This window comes from Notolepis coatsorum (assembly GCF_963971535.1).
Source record: "Notolepis coatsorum genome assembly, chromosome: 11".
In the NCBI taxonomy this organism is placed as follows: Eukaryota; Metazoa; Chordata; class Actinopteri; order Aulopiformes; family Paralepididae; genus Notolepis; species Notolepis coatsorum.
In genome coordinates this window covers 85,327,012-85,353,375 of record NC_140175.1, presented here as the reverse complement: position 1 = coordinate 85,353,375, position 26,364 = coordinate 85,327,012, and the positions used below count along the sequence as shown (strand labels likewise).

The following is a 26,364-nucleotide window of genomic DNA, read 5'->3' as shown; positions in this document are numbered from 1 at the left end:
GTCATTGCTATGGCAAAGATAATATAATAGTTTTCTTCCTGGTACAGTTAGAATGAGAAACGAACCACACCGAAGAGCGCACGTGTTGATCAGAGACTTTCATCCCTCTCCACCCTCGCTGGGTGGGGGAGGGGAGTAACACCTCATCATTAGCTTCGGCTAACAGAGAAGGGTTTTGGCTAACGACAAGGCCTGAGCCACCATTGGACTAACAGCAGACAAGACGATAGAATAATGAATTTAGTGTTCCATCAAAGACTTTTCAAGGACAATACGAGATGGGTAACATCTGAGGCTTTTGTTTATGTAATAAACGGGTTCCAAGAAAGGTAACATGTCTGACGGTGTGAATTATTATGATTACGGATTGCATTAAAGGGGAATGACCACGATGTACAGCCAGTATGAGGCTGCGGTTAGACTTTCGTTTCATTTTCGTTTCATTTTCAGATGAGTTTCGCCACAACGTAGCGGGAGGTGGGTCACACTTTCGTTTCGTCACCTGAGCACAGTGATGTAGTACACTGCCAAAGCAGTAGGTGGCAGTAGGTGGCGAACATGAAGGCAATTTTCAACCAATCAGAACTTGAATGTGCCAATACACTTCCTGCAAAGAAAATGTCAACAAGGCGGGCGCCGCCATCTTTGCCTATTTACCCAATGCAGCACTCCTTTTTCAGCAAAGTGTAATAAAAGTGCAATAAACAAACGGATACATTCACTGTGTGTTCTGCCTCTCATTTGTTGATGAAACAAAACTAACATCAACACAAGTGACCACCAAGAGCGGATAGTTTAGTCTCAAAAAAGATCGGTGAAGGGGGGCTCCAGTAGCTCACCGCATATCTCGGCGCTATTTCTGCGTCGGGGAAAACCGTGCTGCGTCACGGATCTGGTGGACTCCGAGTTCGATTCCCGGACCCGCCGTCATTTGCCAGAATGTCTTCCCCTGCTCTATATCCCGTTTCACCCTGTATCTGTCGGTCATGCTTGACCAGAAAAGTAATAAACGCTAAAAGAATAAAGTAAAAAAAAAAAAAAAAGATCGTGACTTTGTTAGCTACATTGTTAGCTGCATGCTAACGTGAATGGGATATGCCATTATAACAGTATAGCATTGTGGCTAGAAGCTAACGTTAGCTCACGCTAGTTAGCCAGCACCAAACTGATGATATCGGGAGCTATCAGTAGCTAGATAACATTAGAGACAACGCCGTGTGTATTAAACAAAAGGTGAATAGATGACTGGGCCATTTTGTTTAATGCTTGTTAAGATTGAAAGAGGAGCTCTAAGCTAACAGGGTCTGATAGCTAACGTTAGCCAGCTGCTCATGCAATCGGTAATGCTAGCAGAATGAATGGATGTAAACTTTATTTAACATATTGCATAATGGGTACAATACAATACGGCTCAATACAAACAATTGTTAAGGGAATGCAGACTGTTGTAGCTTGGACTGGGGTCCTTATAACAATAACTTGACAACACATGGTAGCTGCAGCTATTTGGGACAGCTCTGCTGTCACCGGAAGGGCACGCAGATGGTATCTACTGCGCATGGGCGTTTTCGCAACAACGGCTCCGTGCAAATTACACGACTGTTGTCGGCGAGTTTTGGCGCTACTCCAAAACGGAAAACACAATTTAGCGTTTTCAGTAGGGCCACAACGTATCCGCCAAAAAACGCATTTATGTGTAAAAGGGACAGCAAACGTATTCAAAAACGTATAAAAAACGAGCACAAAAACAGTCAGTGTAACAAGCGCCTGAGAAGACGTCGGAGAAATAAAACACAACGCAGAAACTACACGGGCCAACAGATGAAGAAGTGAGAACAGATGAAGAAGTGATAAGGGGCTGATTGTGGTTTGCCAGAATCCAACAGTATGTTAACGTATGCTAGCACAAAAATGCATGCCAATGTATTTAGCCAGAGCGTCTTATGAATTTTCTTATTTGAAACAAATCATCGAATCGTTGTATTGACCTGCCGAATCCGATTTGACTAAGAAAACTCTGAGTCGGGTACAGCCCTAGATTCTGCTGTCACTTGGCACTATTTTGTTTCTAGAAAAAAAATGATGTATTACTACATGGTGGAGCCTGTTCAAGAGGTACAGGTGTAAGACAAGATAAGATATTCCTCGAAAAAATAAAAATATATATGTTTTTGGTAGATTTTTTTATTTGTTTGTTCTACCGGGCAGTCCGGTAGAGAGAGAGGGAGAGGAAGAACGGGAGACAGAGCGGGGGGAAGACATTTGGCAAAGGACGCCGGATCCGGGAATCGAACCCGGGTCGGCCGCTTCGCGACGCAGCGCGTTACATGGGTCGCCACTTGGGTGCCCAAGATATTCCTTATCTTAATAAACTGTGTAAACAATATAATTAACTCTGAATATAGAAATATGAGAAAAATATAAACAGTTTACACAAGGTGCAGGTGAGGGTCTACTCTGTACCCTACCTGGCATGACATAATATGTCATACGTTATAGTCCATATGACAGTGTACAAGGCAAGTGTACAGTCTCCCAATCAAGTAATACAAATACAATAAAAGACAGTAAAAAAGTACAGAAAAAGATACTCAACAATAATGATAAATAATAAAGATATATTATATAATATATATAATAGACGTGTGTGAAGGGGCGTGTATGTTTGTGTGTGTGGAGGGGGGGGGTATGATTGGGGTCAGCAGGGTATCTCACTCCTATCTAATCTTTCGCAAGGTGTTGTCCGGTAGCTGTTGGGAATAAACTATTGTGGAAGCGCTTCCTGTTTGTCCTGATGCTCTTAGGTCTGTCGTGTCTTAGCTGGTGTCTGGAGCTTCTCCACCTAAACAGGGTATGTGTGTCTTTGAGAACAGCCTGCAGTCTGTTCCTGTAGCCATGGGTGAACAGAGTGTCCACGGAGGAGAGCGGTGTTCCTATGATCCTCTATGGCTCCTCCTCCTATCCTCTAGAGTCTATGCGGTCTTAATAGTCCTCTGGAGGGCTTTCCTCTCCCTAAGTGTGGTGTTTCTAAGGCTGAGACCACTTATCGATTTATCGATAACTGTGAAATCGATAAGTGGCGTCACTTATAAAAAAAAATGCATGTGTAAAAAAATTTATAATAATAATAATTAAAAAATAAAGTTTCAAATACTTTTTTCTTAAAAAAAAATATATATAGGGGAGCTCCAGTAGCTCACCACGTACCGCGAGTGCTATTTCAGCGCCGTGGACAACCGTGCTCGTCACGGATCTGGGGCTGAGCGAGTTCGAATCCCGGACTGCAGCCGTGCCTTTCCCAGAGTGTCTTCCCCCCCATCTGAACCCTTTCAGCCTGCTTCTGTCGGTCGAACTTGACCAAGTATAAATGCGATAAACGTATAAAAGAGCCAGGGAAATGTCCAAAGTTTAAAAAAAAAAATATATATATATATATATATATAATACATAATTTAACGTTAGTGTGTGTGTGTGTGTGTGTCACGTGCACTCACTGTAGTTTTCGCGATGCTGTAGTTGGCCCACGACAGCGAGTCGTGCTGAGCACGCTGCCAGTAGCTATCAGGAAGATGCCGTAATAATAATAATAATAATAAATTATAATAATTCAAACAATAATAATAAAATTAATTATATTTATCGATAATTTTGTCCCGATTTATCGATTCTTCCAAATGGCATATCGTCTCAGCCTTAGGTGTTTCCAAGCCAAACGGTGATACCTCTGGTGAGGACGCTCTCCACAAGACTTCTGTAGGCCTGGGTAAGAGGCCTGGGTAAGAGGCCAGCTTGCTTGAGTGACCTGATGAAATAGCCTTCTCGACAGCGGCCGAGGCCCAGAACCCTGAAGCTGTAGACACGTTCCACCTTGATGCCTTTAATCCACAGAGGTTGCAGAAGGGGAGCTTTCTTCCTGAAATCCACCGTTAGCTTCTTGGTCCAGTGTTGTTTTCCTCCCCATTAGGCGAGTGTGTCATCCACCAGCTGCATGTAGTGCAATTCATTGTTTCCCTCGATAAGTCCTAGGATGGTTGTGTCAACTACAAATTCGAAAATGCATCTAATGGTCAGATATTCCACATTTGATGAAGATAAACCGGCTAAAACCTTGATGTCTGTACACCATGACTGCTTGACGAGGCCTGCTGTAGAGCGTGCGGTCTGCCGGTGTAATAGCCTCGTCGGGCCTGTATGTTGCTTTGTGGATTAAACCCTTTTTGGTTTCATGACCCTGTTTCTGCCGTTTGCTGCCCGTCTAAAGCTTCCCGGTTCACCTCGGAACCCGGCCAGAACACAGACCACAGGATAATAATAGCTTTGCAAGTATTTCATACAACTTAATGTCCAAATGTCTGGACTATCCCTTTAATAGACTGCACCGTGAATGTAGAGATTGCATCCGAGGGTGAAATAACACCTCCAAAATCACCCCAATAATACTACACCTATACCAAAACCTCTTACCAATACCCGCTTATTTCTGCATGCAAGAAAACTAAAAATATCCTCAAAAGCACCCACATAGGTGTTATTTAACTCTGAAAGTGCATATTTGATGTTTTCGCTAACATTGTCCTATTGAATATTAGCTGGGGAGAGGTGCAGCCAACTCCAGCGCCCAGAAGAACACAACTACCGTACTTTTCGCACTATAAGCCGCACCTGACTATAAGCCGCAGCACCTAAATTGAATGATGTGTACATACCGGACTATAAGCCGCAGGTGTTTTAATGTTTAATTACCATATGTAATTAGCATTGGGACACAATACTGTCGGACAAATAACAAGAATTAACTCATTTACAAGTTGTATTAAGTTTAGCAAATAAAGGAACAGATAAATAACATTTCAATGCAGTCAAAAAAGCAATATTTTGATTTTTACATTTTCGGGTTTGGTCACGTCGAGTCACATATAAGCCGCACCGTTATATAAGCCGCAGGGCCGAAAAATGGGGGGGAAAAGCCGCGGCTTATAGTCCGAAAAGTACGGTAATGATTCAATTGGTCCAATTGACAATTTGGGGGAGGACATGATTGGCATGATGCCAGATCGTAAAAAAACACTGTTGTAAATAACTAGAATGATCCTTTTTTTCTTTTCTTTTTTAAATAAAGACAATTCCTCACCAGGTTTCACCGCAGGTGTCTCAGGGGTTGATCCAAAGAGCCTGGAGATGAAGCCCCTCTTCTGGGGCGCAGGGGCCTGGCCTACGCTGGGCGACTGAGACCCTCCCTCTTGCTGCTGCTGCTGCTGCTGCTGGGAAGGTGGTGGCTGACTGGTGGGGGGCATTGCAGCCTGCAGCGGGGCGTTGGTTGGCGTAGGCACCTGGACTGTGGCTGGGGTGGAGAGGGGTTGTGGTGGGAATGGGGGGGGCTGGGGGGGACTGGAGCCAGCCCCCGGCGTGGAGGGGCCACTCTGAGGAACGATGGGCGACTGGGAGCCCGATGAGGGGCTCTGCCCGTTGGGAGAGTTGAAGCCTTTCCCCCTGGCTTCCTTCATCTCCAAGAAACTAGGATTCCATAGGATAAGGTAGGATTACACTTGGAGCAAAAGGACAGTGAATGCTTTTAGACTATTATCAAACTATAATACACTATGTGTGTGTACCTGTGTCTCACTTAAAACCTTTTTTTTTTCATGTGATCTTCAGATGGTTGTTTGTGCGGTGAGTAGTCTAACGACCAGAGGAACCCAAAATGCATGGTTTGGTTCTATTTGCAATCAACACATAGACATGGTGGGAGTTATGACATGTTAGCCTAGCTTAGCACAATGAATGGAAGCGGACATGTTCGCTTCCATTCATTGTGCTAAGCTAGGCTAACACATGCAGCCAGATAGCTTTCTACTGAACACAGAGAGGAAACTGGTATCCATCTTCTTGTCTCTCTCTGGAGAAGATGGTAAGCTAATTTCCCAAAATGTTGACATGTTCCTTTAAAATTTTTGGTTAAATTATCCTTATTTAGCATAATAAAACACCATGTTTTTGTGGATGATTTTAGATGATGTAGCCAAGAATGACTGTATGAAACACGCCGTGCGGAGAATAAATGTAGCGGATGTTTGTGTCATTACACAAAATGACGAGAACCAAACCACGTATTCCAGTTCCACCTGGTTCTTAGAACACTCTCAGGTCAAAGAACTATCTGAAAATCACTTGGGAAAAACAAACAAATAATAAACAAACAAACAACATGAATTATCCTTTAAATTAACTGTTGTCCTTGTGTAGAAGCTTACATGTCATAATTCTGGTCTTCTGTCTCCTGTTGGATATTGAGCTCCTCCAGAGTGGCATCTATGTCCAGCTGGTTTGTCTCTAGCTGTCTGAGAAGGGTTTCCCTCTGCAAACAGGAGTGTACTGTCAATTCAATGTAATACAGTCAACAACCTTTTACTATAAACAAGTTCCTACCTATTGTGTTTTTTAAACTGTGTATCACAATGATTAGAGCATGGCTCGAACAGCGCTTTCACAGCCGAGACGGTTTACCCCTGTCAGATCAGTTACTAGGAGGCGAGAACAGCTTGGACCGGCACCAATCGCACCCTGGCCCCCCTGTATGAGGTGGTCTCAGCCCACTTCTAAGTGAACGCTGGAGCTTGGTTTGTTTGAAGTGAGTTTTGTTGGAAGTCAGAATGTAATCAGACTGAAGACAAGGAAATAGCACCAAAGAAACTCTCAGAAGTGTCTTCAATGTGTCAAGATCATCAATGTAACCTTAAAGTGGGTTCTAAATAACCAACTAACATCATCATATAAGCATGTACACAATACACATTAATGCATACATTATCTATCACAAACGGTGAAGTGGATAACCTAAATAGTATTTTGTAACATTTGTGCAAATTAAAGTAGAAATTACAGGATCCTGTTTGCTCGCACACATTTGTTTAAATTCCATATTTTGTACAATAAATCTGACCTCTATGATGACACGGGTTAATTTAAAAAATATGGTTCACTGTCGATCGGCAATGCAAACAAAGCAGGATCAATGACAAGGCCATTCAATCTAAACCAATATTACATAACCTTTGTAAGAAATGTATCTAATGCTTTGGACAGATTCACAAAAAGAGCAGCGCAGTGTTGAGTTGATAATAGTATTTGTATCTAATGTAATGGCTGGAATAGTGCCGTGATTGGCTCTGAAACCAGATTGATGCAGACTTATAACAGAGTGACTAGAAAGACATTCCAGATGTACAGTGTAAAATGTACATCTGTGGTTTAAAACATGTGGTTTTAAAGATTTGTCTTTAATGAGAATTAGTCCACATGTGAATTTGTCTTGTTAATCCGAGTGTCTCTACTGACGGGGCGATGATAAAAAACTAGGTCTGATGTTGGTGATTATAACGCAAACTTTCAAATGAACAAGACACCTAAGATGAGAACTATTTTTAGATTAGCACTAGCTAATAGCACAGTAGCACTACTGAACTTTCAGTGCAAGAAATTCAAAACATTTTGGTAGGGTGACAGCATTCAAAATAGTTAGAGAAACAGATTTAACATAAATACCAACCCCTGCCAACTCTGCCTACCCTATAATCCAAAAGAGCTAATAGAGCTACCTCCAAGTCATTAACACTTTTAAACCAAGTTTCACTCAACACCATATATATATGAGAGAGAGAGCGAGAGAGAGAGCGAGAGATGGTAGAGAGCGGGCAACCCCCTTGCTGGAGAGAGAGAGCAGGAAATGGAGCGCATGGCCGACAATAATGAGACAGACGGATGGATATTTTCTTTGTTTCTTAACCTTTTCCTTTTAAAGACTTTCAATTAGTTCATTCTGTACGAGAACTTTTGTTTATGCAAATAAACCATCCTTTTCTGATACAACCGGGACTTTCAACATACGTCATTTCCAATGCAACAGGGAGAACAGTGGGCTTAGACTGTCATGGAAGATGAAAAGCTATATACAGTACTTGATAACATTTGAAACCAGTTATCTGGTCCCATTCCTATTTGTATGTAAGCCATCATTTTATTTACATTTATCCAAAGCTAATTACAAAACAAGTGGTATTGTTCGTCAAACAGGGTCGAACTTGAGTGTTACACTCAAGAGTGCATAGTAGTATAGACGTATTAGCATGATAGGTAGTAGTAAGGATAGTAACATAGTACATAGTAGATAGTGGTAAAGTACATAATAGATAGTGGTAAAGTACATAATAGTAAAAGACAGTAAGAAGTGTAGTTTATTATCATCAGATTAGTCACATTTGGTCCAAAATGAATCGAAATGGCTGACAAATCCTGTGCAGAACTTTTGCAACCACTAATGGGAGTCTGTAGGATGGATCCCCAGAGGAAAAGGAGGAGTGATGGGTCTAGCGCTGAAACGTTCACGAGTATCCATCCAGAGTATGTGCCGAGCTAACTATTCCAAAGACACACCACATTCACCTTCCTGTTCAGTTTCAGACACATTAATAAGAAAGAAAACACCAGTACGCAAGAAGGAATGTGCTGTTAGGGAAACGGGTTTGGCACCCTATTGTGAAACTTGCCAGGCTTGAATTACTGTATGTACAGCCACTGAATGAACAATGACTCTGTACATTTTTAATCGTGGGTCAGAGAGGGTCACGCGGGTATCTTACTGGAGTGAAGTTACATCGCTGCACCCTTAAGACTGAGGCATGTGGATGTTAACCTCCACAATGTATTATTTCTCTCTAGTCCGTTAGCGTGTCTTACCGGGTGGTCAGCAGCCCTGTGATGAGCTAACAATTAGCTTACCTGCATCGACAAAAACCACTCCCAACCTTCTGAAATATAACCTATAGTAGCTACCTATACTGTAGCTATTTGAATATTAAAATAGCCATACAATTATGAAACATTCAATAGTTTATGCGAATATCGTTTTGTCAAAACATAAAAAATAAAAAAAAGATTTCCCCTTGTTTTTACTGGCAACTACACTTTGTAGTTCATTGAGAGGGGACCTTATTAACTGTTACACAGCTGAACGGCATGCTGGTTACCGCTCGCTAGCTAGCCAGGTAGCATAAACAGTCTGTTACAGCTGGGAGAACAGAAAAGAAGAGATGTTACATGGTAGCAATGTTTTGTACGTTTGCCATGTTGTTTCACTAAGTTCACACATTTCAAGCATCAGTGATGTAACTTTCAGAATTAATTATTTTGTTCCCGGAAATATGCCAGCTTGGTCCGCTAGCGTTAGCTGTTAGCAGTGACAGCAGCCAGCTAGCTCGCTTGATGGATTATCTCACGTTTGCTATTAAGTAAACGCAAAACCATACGTTAATGTGGAAGCTCAGACATTTCAAGCATCAACGATGTAATGAATGATTTGGAATTAATGATTTTGTTCCTGGAAATAACGTTAGCCTGCTGCGACTCGCAAATATTTAGCTGTTAGCGATTTTCGATTAGTATTCGAATAGTTCCCAATGACAATCGACTAATTTTGTGAGTTTTGCCCATCCCTAACCCATATACAAATACATCCTATCAGTACTAAAATCACAAGGTGATAAGCTCAATGATGAATGCTTTGTTGTTGCATATAAAAAGAGGCAGTATTATAATAACGCTGTTTTTGGCTACGTTCACACTGCAAGCCTTAGTGCTCAAATATTACTCAGATCCAATTTCTTTGTTTGGCTCTTCACATTATTTTTAAAATCAGATTCCAGTGTGAACTGGTCACTTCTCCTGAACACTGACCAGCATGCGCAAATGAACAATAACGAAGACGGACATAAACATGGAGGACACTGGAGTCACAGTTTATGGTTTAATTTTGAAGTTGAATGCAGTGGAGGCCAGCTAAATAAAAAAATCAGACCAGTTTCTGATTTAGGACAACATATGAAAGTGCCCCAAATCAGAATTGAAAAGATCAGATTCCATGTGATTTGTGCTGTTCACACTGTTGTGAAAAAACCCTGATCTGAGTCTATGAGCAAAAGAAAATCTGATTTGGGCCACTTCTGCCTGCAGTGTGAACATAGCCTTCATTTGTTTCTTAGTTTGATTCTGACCTGTAGTTGCAGGAAGGGGATGTTGATGAAGCGGTGGAGGTATTTCAGGCCAAAGCCGTTCTTCATGGAAGACTCTGCATAGTGGATGTAAGAGGAACCTGGAGGTCTGCGGAACAGAAGCGAAATCTTATAATATACAATTATATTTTGACAATAATTTTACTTTTAATTAATAGTTGTAAGGTGTACATATTTGTGTTGTTTTCATATTTGTACGCTGTTATTTTATATTTCATATTTAACCCTTTCACCGCCGCACTACCAAACGGTTAACCCTTTCACTGCGACAATACACAGAAGGTTAACCCTTTCACTGCCACAGGACAGCCGGTTAACCCTTTCACTTCCACTACGGCGACCGTCGGTTGTGTGATAGTAAAGGTTTAACCTTCTGTCGTGTGGCAGTGAAAGGGTTAATACTAGGGTATCCATGGTAACGATGCAGCTATAAAGCCCATCACTGGGGGGAACAAGTCAAACTGGTTTGTATCCCCCAGCTGAGTGTGTGACTGTAAATGAAAACCTGAAAATATTCATGTATACCCTATCAGAGAGACAGTAACTATATTGATATCCAGAGTGATTATCTACACAGTATGTGCACTGATCTATCTGTATCAGTAGTGTCTTGTGTAATAGTAAAATAAAGAAAGAAAGAAAGAAAGAAAGAAAGAAAGAAAGAAAGAAAGAAAGAAAGAAAGAAAGAAAGAAAGAAAGAAAGAAAGAAAGAAAGAAAGAAAGAAAGAAAGAAAGAAAGAAAGAAAGAAAGAAAGAAAGAAAGAAAGAAAGAAAGAAAGAAAGAAAGAAAGAAAGAAAGAAGGCTCAGCCCCTCCCATTCTTCACTTGGAAAACAAAACTTATCTTCACCCAGAGACTCTGCTGAGCGGCTCCAGGATTAACTGTTTTGCGACCAGCTTGGCTGACATTAGCAGTTAACGTTAGTTTAGGTCATCGAACTGTCAGCTTGATATAATCTTTAAGATTTGCGAGTGAAATGCTCACACTATCGAGTCGTGGCTTTAGGCAGAATCCCGAACGGACAATGTGGAAAATGCTTTGGTGTGTGTTCAGCAGACACTGTTGCCCACTATGCAAAGTTTGCGCGTTCACACAAACACTGCTCTGGTCACGCAACTCATAGAAAATACGGGATCAGGCTATTATTCTAAAAGTATTGATAATAATAAAATTGACCTTTTTTAACAGCTGGGTATCTCAATACCTTATTACCTTAGTATTGTGTTTCGTGCAACCCTACTTGATGTAAATTTGGAGTTGACTTTGGTCACTATTCGAATGTCGTATCATTACATCAAAGTTCAAACTATCACTACCTGTTCAGACTGTTGATGAACTCTCGGATGTCATCGGGCAGAATGACGCGGTGTTCACCCATATCCCTCTGGTTGCCAAGCACACAGACGGGCACATGAGTGGGCACCTTGGGCAACTCCCTCACGATATAGTTGAAGGTCCTGCAAAAGAGACAGCAAAAGTCCACAATTGAACATATTCACATGGGAGGGCCATTTCGCTCTTATGGTCATTGGTTGAGCAGGGTGGAAACTAAGGAACCCAACCTGAGCATGACATGAGAGCAAAATGGCCCACCATGTGAATATGGTCAGCAATACAAAATGCAGAGGAAGGTCCATGGATGAAGTGGAGAATTGAGTTGCACATGAGGAAGAGCAATGCTTCAATTCAGGATGATCAGGGTGCCCTTTTCCACAACCGAAAAACAATGCCGATTTATTTTGCACATAATCTCACACATATCCCAAGGCTTTAAACAGTTTTGCACAAATTAATTTAGTTTGACAGTAATTGAGAGTTTAGATATGGCCACCGGTGATTCCAAATACCGGTATGTAATATCGATTTCTTAGCAGTTTTCCATGACAGCCGAAATGTGCAATAGATTAATTAACATTTACATTATACATTTTTGAACTGTTCCAACAGAAATGTAAACCATCTAACTGAACTCTTACAACCATTGTGTAGATGCTTACTGCGGGGACGAAATATATCATTATAACAAGGAGCAGTTTAAAACCAGGCTATCAAGTTACGGTTCTTCAAATGTACATGAACAGTCTCCCAGCTACTTCCATAGACCTGGCTCTGGGTACTTTTATGGTACAACTGAGACTGTCTCTCTCTGACGCACTTGTAACCCGACGCTAACCCTGTCCTGTGTTCAGAGTCCTATTACACATGAGCACCAGGAGAAATAAAAGAGAATGAAGGTGAAACCTGACAGAAGACGAGAGGATGATTTGGGATGGATTTGGTATGAATAAAAACAGAAGATATACCATACAGTATATACAGTTTTTTTTATTATCTTTTGTATATGTCAAATGAACAGATATATTTTTGTTTTTATACTTGTTCGAAAATAAAAATCTTTTTCATTCATTCATTCAATGTTACCCAAAAACAGGCACAGGAATAACTCACCACTGTTTGGTGATGTCGAACATCATGATGACACCGTTGCAGTTCTTGTACACGTCGAGGAATTCAGCGTCCAGAGCAATCTCTGTATCAGTCTGAAAATACACAAATGAGCAGCGATATTCACGTCTGAAGTGAACACTTCAAACTAGTGAGCTCTAATTTAACCAAAAATACTTGGATGGTATCCTTTAAGCCTTTGAGACCAGCCAACTGTAGTACGTTTGTTTTTCAAAAGTTAGGCTAAAGTTTGGGGCCCTTGACCAATATATCTGAATGAAAATGGGTTCTATGGGCAGCCACGAGTCTCCCATTTACAGACGTGCCCACTTTATGCTAATCCCATGCAGATTTGGGCAAGAACCATGCAGTTCTTTGCATGCAGTACAGACAGTGTTGTTTTCGCCTATTCTAAAAATGCTGTATTTGATTATTTCTGCATACTGGGGTCCCTGAACAGGGATCTGAGCCCAGCTGTATTCATGTCTGACGACGTTAGTCCCCACAGCAGCCATGTCATTGTGGTGAGACCTACAGTAGTAGAAGCAGGGAAGAGAGCTCTTTTGAAACTGGGACGTTAGTCCCCACAGCAGCCATGTCATTGTGGTGAGACCTACAGTAGTAGAAGCAGGGAAGAGAGCTCTTTTGAAACTGGACCTCGCTGTATAAAATTACCTATTGTGACCACTAGCTTTATTCATTTCCTCGCCATTCAATCACAGAAAAATGCAATTCTTACAGAAATCTTTTTAAATCATTTAATAAAAATGTCTGAGGTGTTCCTCAAGGTCTTGGTGTCCCAAACGTTGCTGCAATAACTTATGAGACATAACTGAGCATGGTAATGGCCACCATACACTTCAATCATAATGTTCTAAGACCTTATACACAAAACTTTCAAAATTGTAATAGGTGCCTAACCAAAACACAATGTTTATTACAGATGTATGACTATTGACTATACATACTTGACACAGAGTGCTGAGCTGCATCTCAAATTAATCTTCAACTTTCAGATGATGTACCACTTCTACTGTATGTGGCATCTACTGCTGACCTGCTATCTCCCCCTATCTCAAATAACGACTGCAATTTGTTTTAGTTTTTTTTGGGAAGGGGGGGGCTGTGCCAATACAAAATGTATAATAAAGAAAATAAATAAACATCAGTGGCCAGTAAAATGTTGTAGTTATTTAACAATAAAAGATGTAAGACATAATGAGATTACAGCAACGCTTGCTTAGAACTCTTTAGGTGACTGCAAACAACTGTGCTCTGAGAAAGTGAAGGTCATTTGGAAAAACCATTATGATAAAAAAAAATTCATAAAGAAAATTAAATAAACAACAATGTGACCGTTTACCTCCTGGGGTTCATTTTCCAGTTTCAGATTTTCTCCTCGCTTTTTACCTTTCCCTGCAGTGGTTGGCAACAGGAGAAATTACAATTAGTGAGGCAGAAAAGCAATTAACAAAAGCCAATTAGCATGGCTTTACACCAGGGAAGCATGTCACAAAAGTAGAGGGCTATTTTTAAAAAGAAAACGGGTTATGACACTTAATGTATTTGTTTATTAACAGTTAAAAATATCAGAATATCTTATCTTAAAAACCCATACCCCATCCAACTTCATTTTGTTGGTTCATCTGACAACAAATTAACTCTGAAACAACACACGTGAAAACTGTTGACAACTGTAGATCATGTCATGTCAGGCAGTACAACCCACTCTCTCAAACCATGTGACTGACTTACCTGAACTACCACATGTAGCAAGAAGGTAAACCCAGAATAGTAGGATCAATTGTTCCAAACAAATAAACACACACACTAAAAAACAAGGGCTGAGCAATATATATTCATATTTCATCAGCTATGGAAAATCGCATGCTAGATAATCCAATCCATGTCCTTAGGAATGGCACATGGGATACAACGTCAAACTGAAAAAAAAATTCCAATAACATTCTCAAATATTTCAGAAATAATTTTGTGAGAAATGTGACTTATATTTAATATTTGCTTTTCATAATTCATTTACCGTAGATAACAAAATTGTTTACCAAAATTCACAATATCAAAGAGATGTGATCACACTGATAGAAGATAAATGATAATATTGATATATTGCCCAGCCCCCAAAAAAGAAAAAAAATCATCTTAAATCGCATATAATAAAGAAAGAAGAATAAACACCTTTCACTCCAAACGCTTCATGATGACCTCTTGCAAACATGAAGGAACATGTTTGGTGGGCAAGTGCTACTCTAGCCGCCAATCGTCCATGATATGGCACACCAGCCTGGGTGTTGATTAGTGATTTCTCAGTCAGTGAGAGATCACAGCACACAAGACAGGAGGACGGGTAGCATAAAGTTTAACTAGAATAAAGCAACACCACAAGCTAAGGCCAACTCTCACCTAAGGCCTCGGGGAGAGGCTCCTTGTGGCCTTTAGGAGCATGAGAAGAACAGCGGAAGAACACACATAGATGGACGTGTCAGTAGATGAAAACCGAGGTGGGGAAATAAAATATATAAATAAATGTATTCCCAGGTTCACTCTGGTTCTAGCTACTTATCTATCTACTTTCTGGTTGATATTCAGACAAACATGGAAGTTTGGATTTAGATTTTATTTTTTTTTCTTATGAGTTTTGAATACGGAATTTTAAGAAGAAAAATACAATCCTATGACATCACCAGATTGTTTAGCCTTTTATGATATGTATATTTGTATTGCCTATATTTATTGTAATGTATCTGCACCCTTGTCTGTTTAATTTTCTCATATTCTGATTTAATTGTATTGTCTATATTAATCTTTCTTCTATTACCCTGCCCATAGCTGTACCTCCCCTCCCCCATGCTGCTATAATGCCTGCATTTCCCCAAAGGGATCAATAAAGGAATATCTTATCTTAAAATGTTGTCGGAAACATATTTTAGTAAACCATTTAGGTGGAAAAAGAGAAAGAAAAGAGTTTACCAGCGCTCATCATGACAAACAGACACATGAGTCAGGAGACCAGACTTTCTTTCAATAATAACATCAATATCATCATATATGCCAAGAGTAGACGGTTGTGTTACAAATGTACATAGAAATTAACGGAAGAAAAGGCTGGACTAAAAACAAGGCATTTCAAGCAGTTCAAGAAACAGTGATTTCTGTAGGAGAGTCCTTTGACGTGGACTTTGGATTTTGTAACTCTGCAGACGTTCTACATGCACCTCCAGCTATACAACACAAGGTAAGGGGGAAACACAAAGAGCATAATATGGCCTCTTAAAATTTGGTGGAACTCCCATTTAATAAATGTATTGAAAAAACAGTAGTGACTATTATCGGGCACGCCTACCGCTCTGCGCTCTCACATTTCAAAATCCTCAAGGCAGTGTTGTAGTCGAGTCACTAAATCTCGAGTCTGAGTCGAGTCTCGAGTCCCCAGTGTTCAAGTCCGAGTCCAAGTCAGAGTCACCTTATGCCAAATGATTAGGGCCTATTACAAAAAGATTTTTTTATAAATAACTGTATTTATCCATTAACAAGTCAGAGTCCTTGTCTGCACCTTCCGAGTCCGAATACAAGTCAATGCTCGAGTCCAAGTCGAGTCATCAGTGCTCAAGTGCAAGTCGAGTCACGAGTCCTGAAAATCAGTCCTTGATTTTTGCCTCAAGGGAAAATATGACAACTGCCCCAAAAATTTCAAATGAGTGCAACAATCCCTCCTGCAAGGCTGTTGGAGAGGGCAGATAAAACATAAGAGACAGACAGAGATATAACAGAAACTATCAAGGCTCACCTTTGTCCACCACATCCCAAACCTCCACCTTGACGATATCATCCGTCGCTGCAAGAGGGAAAGAGTATGTTTAACAGTGTGTAAATACATTCTGCTGAATTCCTGCACAGTGACCCATTTGTAAATATGTTGGAAATGAATCCCCTGAATTAATTTGAGTAGAATTCCTGTGAAATTGTAAAATCGATATAAAAAAATATATATTATAAATCTTTTTTTTTAAGCTCGACATTATCGTATTAGATAAAACAGATATATATATATATCATTGCAGATATTAACAAAGGTTTCCCTTGGGGACATAATTTGCAGTTGAAAAAAGGTAAAAAGAAAATTGCAATATATCGCAATAATGCTATATCGTGACTCTAGTATTGTGATAATAACGTATAGTGGGGCCTCTGGTGATTCCCACCCATATGCCAATGCAAGAATCCCATGCCCAGTAAGAACCCCAGTGTTTACTTTTGTAGTTCCAGTGGATGCTGGTGGCCTGGATCTCCTGCGTGGGGATGTATTCCTCGAGGAACTTCTTCCCTTGGAGACGATGCCACAGGGCGCTCTTCCCTGTGTTCCGATCTCCACGAATGACAATCTTCACTGCGAGGAGAGAAACGAGAGGGGAGGACGGTACATGATCATCTTAGTTATTGCACAGATTCTTAGCTAGATTCAACACTAGCTGCGTTTACAGCATACTTGTTTGCAAAACCTGTTGGGTGCTGCAGTCGCCTAAAGGTAAGAGATATGAACTAGGGCTGTAACTTTTTTTGCGATCGAAGATAATAATAAAAAAATAAAAAATAAGAAAATTGTGTCTCATTTGTCATTATGAAATTGTTGTATTTTATCAGATGCGAAGCCGAAAAGATATATGGAGTCTAGGGCTGCAACTAATGATTATTTTGGTAGTCGACTAATCTATCGATTATTTTTTCGATTAGTCGACTAATCTAACAATTATTTCTGTCACACCCTCCATCTCTGCTTCCTGTGGGCGCGGCTCCTTTTCCGGGCTCTTAGCAGACTTCTTAGCTTAACATAACAGACCGACAGTAAGTTTGGGGGAACTAATGGGATAACTGGGGTTGCAACAAAAGTGCAACTAGGGCTAAAAACACAATGAAATCAAATAATAATAATAATAATAATAATAATAATAATAATAATAATAATAATAATAATAATAATAATAATAATAATAATAATAATAATAATAATAATAATAATAAATAATATATCGACGGGCGTATTAGACACAGCCATAATTTAAGATATAATTTATGCGTTCGCAAATGTGCTCGCCCTCTCATTGAATAGAGCGTTGGCACTCAAGCGCTAAATCGTGCGCCCCCTGCTGGCACTCAAAGTGTTAAGGGGGGGCAAAAAAGCCCCTGACAGTTTACCAATTATATATATATATATATATATATATATATATATATATATATATATATATATATTATACAGGGAACAAAATAAGCACCCGCAAAGCGCCAATGGCGGGCAGATTTGAACAAAATAGTAATGTAAAATAAAGGACAGTCGCCTTTTTTGCAGCCCTCAATCTCTCCTCGCGCATCAATCTCTCCTTGTTTACACTGCTTGCACTGTAACGTTACGCCCAATTAGCCAACGTTAGCTTAATAACGTTAATGGGTTATAAATATGTGGAACCATATGGAAGGAGTAAGCCGGCTGCTAAAATGAAAACCCACCGCCGCTTTCTCAGACGAAAAGGATGAGCTGGACCCACCTGACAAAAGAAAGTTTCCAGAGAAGTGGAAGTTTGAAGATAGTTTCAAGAGACTGGCTAGGCTACAGTATGATACAGGGGCTTTAGACAGTGGTGAGTTGTTAACTTGTTCCGTGTGCCGCGAGTATGTCAAAAACAAAAACAGAAACAACACGTTTGTCATTGTCGTGTTACTTCACAGTACAAATATGTGAGTCCTCTGCTGTGGTTGCGAGTATCCTTTATTAGCTTAACTCCGTAGCAACATCACACAGGTGTATCTCTCTCGACCCTCCCGTACCTGCCCCTTGACCGCGAGTACGGTGGCCTGTACACTCTGTCGTATAACGCAAACGCGCCCACATTAACATAACTACCAAAGGACCTAGCATGTCCTCCATGCTCTGTAAATAACTTATGTACAAATACCGAGATGCCCCACTATGTTACCTGTTTATTGCACAATGTTGTTTTATTGGATTCCATTATGTTGTACTACTGTATTGCACATCGTTGCGGGCAAGACCACCCGCATTTCATTGTATACTTGTATGCCGTGAGGCCCGTGACGGCGTGACAAATAAAACTCTTGACTTGACTTGACTTGACAGTCATCGGTAGTAAATCAATGAGATTGTGGACTCTGATGAGGACATGATTGAGGAGGTTTAAGTTAGGTTTACAAAACCTTCACATTTTATTATGTTCTGTTAAATCCTGCAAAGAGGCTAGAGTGAGGAGTCTGATGATTAGGTTAGGTTACAATTTAAGCTTAACACATTGGGCGCCGGGTAGGCCTGCCACGATAACACATTTTGCTGGGCGATTAATTGCCCCCGAAAATATCGCGATAAGCGATATTATTGCGACCGGTTAGAGAATTTTTTTTTGGATAAATTTATTTCCCAAAACTTTTATTTTGAAGCCCACCGCTCCGTCTTTTCCGGTGTTTTAGACTTTTATTTTGAAGCCCACCGACCGGACCGGAAGTATTGTTGTGATTATCAGGTACTTTTTGGGTACTTTTTTAGTCCCTGCTCTGTCGTGGTTCCAAGCGAGTAGAAGTGGTACCAGAAAAGTCACGTGAAACACTGCAGACCACTGATTGGTCAGAATAGAGACGCGTCACTCGTTGGAGAGTCTGAGGGAGTCTGAACGAAAACAGAAAGCCGCCATCTTTAATGTCTCGCATAGGATTTCATAATCATTATGTTTGCAGCAGGCACAAGTGCAATAAACAAAGGATACAGTCACTGTGTATTCTGCCTCATTTATTGATTAAACAAAACCGACATCAACACAATTTGCCACCGAGCGGAGAGTTTAGTCTCGCAAAAAGATCGCTGACTTGTTAAGGCTTGTTGTTAGGTTAGGTGCTAATGTTGTGCTAGCGTTTTAGCATGGCTATCGTACATAGCGTGATCAATATAACTCGCTATTGATTGTTTGTATGAGTAACGTTAATGCTAGTAGAATAGACACAATGAGGGGTAACGTTAGCCCCACGGAGCTCCTGTGCTGTGCTCTGTAGTAAAGCCAGCGGCCCGCCTCCCAACACGGACAGTGTCTGACAAGGGGCACTGGTTCCGCCTCATTAAAACAAACGCGCAAATAGCAATTAATCGCGCCCGTCAAAATCATTGCATTCATTTTAATTATGGCGGCAATTAATCGATTTATTGCTTATCGCGGCAGGCCTAGCGCCGGGCATTGTGCCCATCATTATACCCAGTCTGCCAGCACTGTAACCCTATGGAGATGTTTACCTTCTTTGCAGGGCTATAACTTTTTAAATATTATAGCTATATTGACATTACTATGGCCCATTCAACATCGATTATCTATCGTTCCGGATGTGGGAACGTTATATTTTTTCATTCATACATTGTTGTGTTAATACCTTCGAGAATATAAGTATGTTTTTAAGCTTTTCTGCTGTAATTCCAAAAACGCTAGTTATAGGCCCTGACGCATATGATAGATTATCGATTGGGGTTTCTTTCCTATACACGCTATATTAAAAAATTCAAATGGATATGATCGGTATACATTATGCTTCATCATGCGTGAAGGAAAGGGGGGGGGGGGGTTTCGTTTATAATTCCTTGATCGTCAGTAACGGCTTTATTTAGTATGGGTTGATATATTGATCAGACTGATTGCAAACAAAGAAATGTACAATCGGGCTGAAAATAACGTTAGTGTCCTCTTACCATTCGCCGATGAGACTGGAGGAAAAAGATCCCAATTATTTGACGTCGATCTCCTAGATCCATTTCCGGTTTCTATGGCGCAATAAACGCCAAAATCATATTGATTATTGCGTTTCGAAAGCGATCCAAATGCACTCGAGTGTTTGTCTGGACCCACGTAACAAGATAGGACTGCCGGAGGGATTTCCTCGATGCACTGATCGCCACTTCCGGTTTGACGTGAGTGTAACTCGCCCGACCATCCACCAGGCGGCGGTATTGAGGCGTTGCAATCTCAGACAGGGTGCTGCTGCAGTCCGGAGGGAGGCTGGATGAATTATGAATGCCATGTCGAAAAAATGAAATATTGATCCCAAAAACGATTTACGCCGTTGTTGGCGTTCAACGCATGGCGGGCAATAACGACGTACGCCGTTTATGGCGCACAATGTGTTAAGATTGACTTGTATTGATTAATCAATCATCAATCAATATATTAAAATAATTTGCTTAAAATGTTACTCTGGCCTCTTATTTAAGTGTGTATTCTTTATCTACTTGAACGTAATACCTTATCTACCTGAAATGTACTGACATTTTTTATATATATGAGACACAAATTCGTTTTAGAATTTTTGGCTGGTAAAAAATCTGCCTGGCTGGTAGTGTGCAATGAGCAGTTTGCGTGGATGTTTTTGTCGGCGGGACAAAGACTAAAGAAATACAGCGCTTTGCACCACCAGGACAGCCGCAGCCACAAAATGGTCATTAATTGAGTTGTATTTTTTAAATGATAAGGATGTTTAATAACCTTTTTCATCATAAAAGTTCAGTGCCCCCGAAATCCAAAAAAAGCCCCCGAAAATCAATTAAGGGGGCAAAAAAAGCCCTGAAAAAAAAAAAAAGTTTATTTCTAACCCTGGTCCAGAGTTAACCCTTTCACTGCCGCACTACCAAGCGGTTAACCTTTTCACTGCGACAATACACAGAAAGTTAACCCTTTCACTGCCACACAACAGCCGGTTAACCCTTTCAGTAAATGGTTAACCTTCTGTAGTGTGGCAGTAAAAGGGTTAATTATGTTATGTTAATTATATTGATTTGTTATATTGTTTACACTGCTTTTTACTACCTGTACCTCCCCTCCCCCCTCCCCCATGCTGCCTGAATTTCCCCAAGGGGATCAATAAAGGAATATCTTATCTTATCTTATCTTATATCAGTATTGGCATTATATCAGCCACCCTGCTCTCTAAATATCGGCATCGGCCATTGAAAACCCCATATCGGTCAACCATTAAATAAAATGATGTCCGTCATCTGTAATAGAGGATTCTAATGACAAAAAGCTCTTTAAATTGTGGATTCGTTCAAACCATTTAAACCTGATATATGGGGGGAAAGTGACAGCTCTCTGCCCTGATGTGAGCTTGTGACCTGGAAGGTCACTGGTTTGAGTCCCCAAACCGGCAGGGAAAGGTGAAGGAGTAACGCTCTTCCAACAACTCGTTCAACAACAATAACCGAGGTACCCTTGAGCAAGGCACTCCACTGGAGCCAAGGATACTCCAGTGGAGGCGCTAAGCGGCCAATGAAGAATAACGTGGTTGTACGTGGGCAGATCCCAGAAGTGAATGTGTGTGTACTGTGTAATATTAACAGTGGGAGTGTGAAGCACCCTTCCCAGGGGCAATTAAAATAGAAAAGACAAATGAAAGGAATGACTGCGAGGTCTCGTTCATTCAGTGGTTCACTGTCGGCTTAGGCTACATCTGTTACACACAAGGTCGGTTTTGTTTTTGAAATGTGAGACACCGCAAACAAGTCTAACTACTGTGTACAGCCTACAAAATAGGTCAGTCTGTAGGTAGACGATCAGGTTATCTGTCATCAATTTTTCATCAAACCCAGTCCCAGACTGGAGCGACAGAACGCACCGTGGGATATCTCTGCAAGTTAACGATATCTGGTGGAATGCAAATACCGAATGAGAGAGTACGCAAACAGACAGTAACCAAGCCAAGTTGTAGCCAAGCCAAAAGTCACAGGTGCATGCAAGAAGATAGAAAGGGCTGAATAACATTTGTTTAATGGAAATGGGCCTGCGAATTTTAACTCTTTCAATTCATGCAGAATCAGGTAGTTGACACTTTGGACCAATCCAATGAAGAGCAACAGAGTTTAGCTAATTGCCCTTAACCCTTCCCACTACCACGCTACAGAAGGTTAACCATTTCACTACCTTCGGGGTCAAGTCAAGTCAAGAGTTTTAATTGTCACGGCATACAGGTATACAATGAAATGCGGGTGGTCTTGCCCGCAACGATGTGCAATACAGTGGTACAACATATAATAGAATCAAAAAATTTAAAACAACATTGTGCAGTAACAGGTAACATGGAGTGACATCTCGGTATCTGTACATAGTTATTTACAGAGCATATGGGACATGCTAGTTAGCTTTTGTAGTGCAATACACTGTTCCTGTTATTCTAATTCAAATCCGCTCTAAAAACACACCTCTTCACCAAGGCTTTCCCCATCAGTTAGTTTTAGATTAAATTAGGTCCATTATCCCCTACTTTCCCTCATCCCCTCTTCCCCCTCCCCCCCCCTACTTTCCTTGCCCTATTTTTTGTCCTGATTGTAAAGCGACCTTGGGTTCTATGAAAGGCGCTATATAAATTTGATTTATTATTATTATTAATTCTAATTTAAAGTAGTGTGGTAGTGTGGTAGTGAAAGTGTTAACCCTTTGTAGTGTGGTAGTGAAAGGGTTAACCCTTTGTAGTGTGGTAGTGAAAGGGTTAAATTAAGGCCACATACTGTAAGTCTGTCTTGTCAGTTAATAAAGGCAACACTTTTCAGCTAAGAAGAAAGCGAATGCAGACTACTAATCTGAAGAGAACAATTTATAGATTAGATTAGATTAGGGGCATTTCACAGATGTTTAACCTGAATCCTACCGTTATGTTGTGAGAGAACATGTGGTAATTGGACATAAGACCCACCAAGAATGTATGCTGCGTCTCACGAGCTCGGCTGCATCACATGACAGAGAGGGAGAGCAGACGGACCTCTAGTGACCTGCTGACACCGTGACCATTTCATCAACTACTTCTTCAGTTTTGCTCAAGTTGTGCCGACTACAGTTGAGAATAGCTTGAATACAGTGACCGTCCAGCTTAGACCATGTGTAGCGCCGGTTTGGCTGAAAATAAATCTGAAATATGATATCAGACACATTATCACACGTCTTACTCAGTGATTCCACCCTTTGTTCAGTATTTCCTGAGTCTCCAGCTTTTGTTTTTCAGAATAGGGCATCGACACTAGTATGAATCACTATGAATTGAAAATGGGGGACCCTGATGTAAACAAGACAAACGGCTTTCTCTGGTCTGCATCCCCTTAACAATTGTGTGTAAATTTGAGCCGTACTGTATTGTACCCATTCTGCAATCTGTTAAATAAAGTTTAATTCATTCATTCACACTCAAAGACAGCCTGGTGAGGACCTACCCTCTTAAGGCTCCAAACTAACACCACTGTTCCAAAAAGTATTTTAATTGTCACAAAATATGTATTTTTTCTGCATTTATATAGCGCTTTTATCCAAAGCGCTTTACAATTTGTTCCTCACATTTTACCCATTCAATCACACATTCACACCGACGGCGGCGGGCAAACCATGCAAGTGCCAACCTGCTCATCGGGAGCAATTTGGGGTTAAGTGTCTTGCTCAAGGACACATCGACACGCTGCCCGGGAGGAGCGGGAATCGAACCGGGAACCTCCAGATTGCCAGACGAGTCGACTGCATTACCTACCAAGCCACTGTCGCCCCAAACTAGACTTGACAACTATGTTTGTCCACCACTAATGTCTTTAGTGGTGGACAGCCCTATGCTAAACAGCAGAAGCTGTACTGAAGCAAGAAAACAGCAGAGTGACTTACTATTGTATTGCACTCCCTTGGCAAACCTCCTCTGTAGACTCTGGTTCATGGACTGCAGGCCGGCCGGGATGTTCTTGTCCCTCAACTGGCCAGGCTCCGAGCCCACCAGCTTCTTCAGGGCCGAAAACATGTCGGAAGGCCCCCTTACTGAGGTTTCAATAACAACTTGTCCTCAGGTGTCGTCACAGAGTATATTGGCGTCGTCGAGAGGTCACGCTGAGTCATGGATTGTCCAGTAGTCTGTCAGATTGACAGCGAAGCAGTGGCCATGGTTCACAGGGTGGACGTTCTCCCAAGTTGGTCTTCTTGACAAATGAGGCGACTTTTAAAAGATGTCATTCCAGAGAGGACCTACGAAACAGTGCTGGGTGTGGACTGGTGCTCTCTCTTTTGATCATGATCCCTACTGTAGGTATCTACAGGTAGTCGTAATGTCTGCAAAAGAAAAAAATATATATACTGTGTATATAGGTTTAATCGTGACACAATGGTAAATTGACTGCATGTATACAGTATAGTGCTTTCATCCAAAGCACTTTGCAACTTAATTCACCCATTCACTCACAGGCAACCATACAAGGTGCCACCCTGCTCATCGGGTGCAGTTAGGGGTTAAGCGTCTTGCTCAAGGACACTTCAATACACTGCATGGCAGGAGCCGGAATAGAACCAGGAACCTTCTGATTACCAGACGATTGCTTTACCTCCTGAGCCTCTGTCGCCCGACAATATAATTATTCATCATGATATAGGCTATCTCTCAATTTTCAGATGAAGACCGATATTCTGATTCCAGTTGAGACGAGCAGTGTTTTCAAACCTATCTAATTATCTAAAGATGGTTGAAATTATCTAAAGTGGGCGTAGCCACTAGCCAGGTACAGAGGTTGAGTACTTTAGGGTGAGATAGCTATCACGTTTTTTTGTCTCAAGGGTTAAATTGATTGATTGGGAGTCTGATTGTCCCAATGGCAACTCATAACATTAAGTATATAGATTAAACACATTCAGACGAAGTCCTTCTCACGCAGAGCGGGTGGAACCAGCTAGCCAAGATAACCATGTATATACTCTCTTTTCTGGACTCTTTTTGTATCACAAACAGTACTACTGTATTTGCAAATCTGGTATGTCATAAATGTATAGATGTAGCAGTACTGTCTATCTGTATGTCGTGTGTGTCATATATGTTATGATGAATTGAAAATGGGGGACCCTGATGTAAAGTTGTAAACAAGACGAAAGTCTTTCCCTGGTCTGCATCCCCTTAACAATTGTATGTATTGAGCTGTGCTGTGCTGTACCCATTCTGCAATCTGACGTTTTCAATCAATCAATCAATCAACCAAACGAGCACCATAACGTTACATAGAAATGATTAAACAATGTCAGTGTAAAACCTAGGATAAGTCTGCTAATTGAATTCATTGACTGACGTTCATCATTGGTGCAGAGGCATAACTATTATTAATGCAATGGATAATAGCGCCTACAGTAGCATTACTAGTACTGTCTCTGCAGAGTCTGCTGTCAGTGTGTTTGTGTTTACGTGTCAAGTGACTACAGCCCACGTCCATTGCATTAACGTTAGCCACCCTAGCATACGCTCACTAGCTAACGTTACTGTAGCTTCTATAAACACAATAGCAGTCTTTTCATTTTCGACGTATGAAACGTAACGTTACCTGGCAGTTACCTCATCATGACTGACACGTAGCCTACAAGGTGAGATATTTGAAGTGCATCCTTTCTTCCCGAAGCAGGACAGCCAGTTCCTTGCTACCCGCTCATAGCGACAAGCCCACATCATCCGGACCATACCAATAGGGGATATCTGCAGAGCCGCAAGCCCAACGTCTGGGCGGGGCTTCGGGGCTTGTACTAGGTTTGCCCCGCCCAGACGGCGTGTACCTGTTCCGCAACAGTAAGTGACTTCCGGGGTAGGCCTGATTGGCCCCGACAGGCACGTGACGCGGCAAACTCAGGACGCGCAACGAGGCTGCTGAGAGCTGTCGCGCGGAAATAGGCTGTCTATTGCCATTCTCTAACACAAACTCTAACCTTAACCAGCTCCTTAACAGCGCCTAAACTTAACCGTTCTAACCTTAACCAACTCCGAAACAATGCCTAACCTTAACCTTAACCTTAACCATGCCTAACCTTAA

The 26,364-nt window shown here is 41.1% G+C and overlaps 1 protein-coding gene across 1 annotated transcript in view; it reads right to left on the bottom strand.

Moving 5' to 3' along the window:
• rabl6a (RAB, member RAS oncogene family-like 6a) overlaps nucleotides 1-26,004 on the bottom strand; it is a 49,855-nt gene extending 23,851 nt beyond the window's left edge. Inside the window, exons 1-10 of the mRNA XM_084324732.1 lie at nucleotides 25,885-26,004; nucleotides 24,200-24,634; nucleotides 16,780-16,914; nucleotides 16,315-16,362; nucleotides 13,873-13,925; nucleotides 12,513-12,604; nucleotides 11,381-11,521; nucleotides 10,047-10,152; nucleotides 6,252-6,355; nucleotides 5,132-5,514 (exon numbers count right to left, since the gene is read on the bottom strand). Of these exons, the coding sequence (XP_084180858.1) occupies nucleotides 5,132-5,514; nucleotides 6,252-6,355; nucleotides 10,047-10,152; nucleotides 11,381-11,521; nucleotides 12,513-12,604; nucleotides 13,873-13,925; nucleotides 16,315-16,362; nucleotides 16,780-16,914; nucleotides 24,200-24,329 (1,192 nt within the window). The 5' untranslated portion in view covers nucleotides 24,330-24,634; nucleotides 25,885-26,004. The remainder of the gene's footprint in view (nucleotides 1-5,131; nucleotides 5,515-6,251; nucleotides 6,356-10,046; nucleotides 10,153-11,380; nucleotides 11,522-12,512; nucleotides 12,605-13,872; nucleotides 13,926-16,314; nucleotides 16,363-16,779; nucleotides 16,915-24,199; nucleotides 24,635-25,884) is intronic.
• Nucleotides 26,005-26,364: the final 360 nt, after the last annotated feature.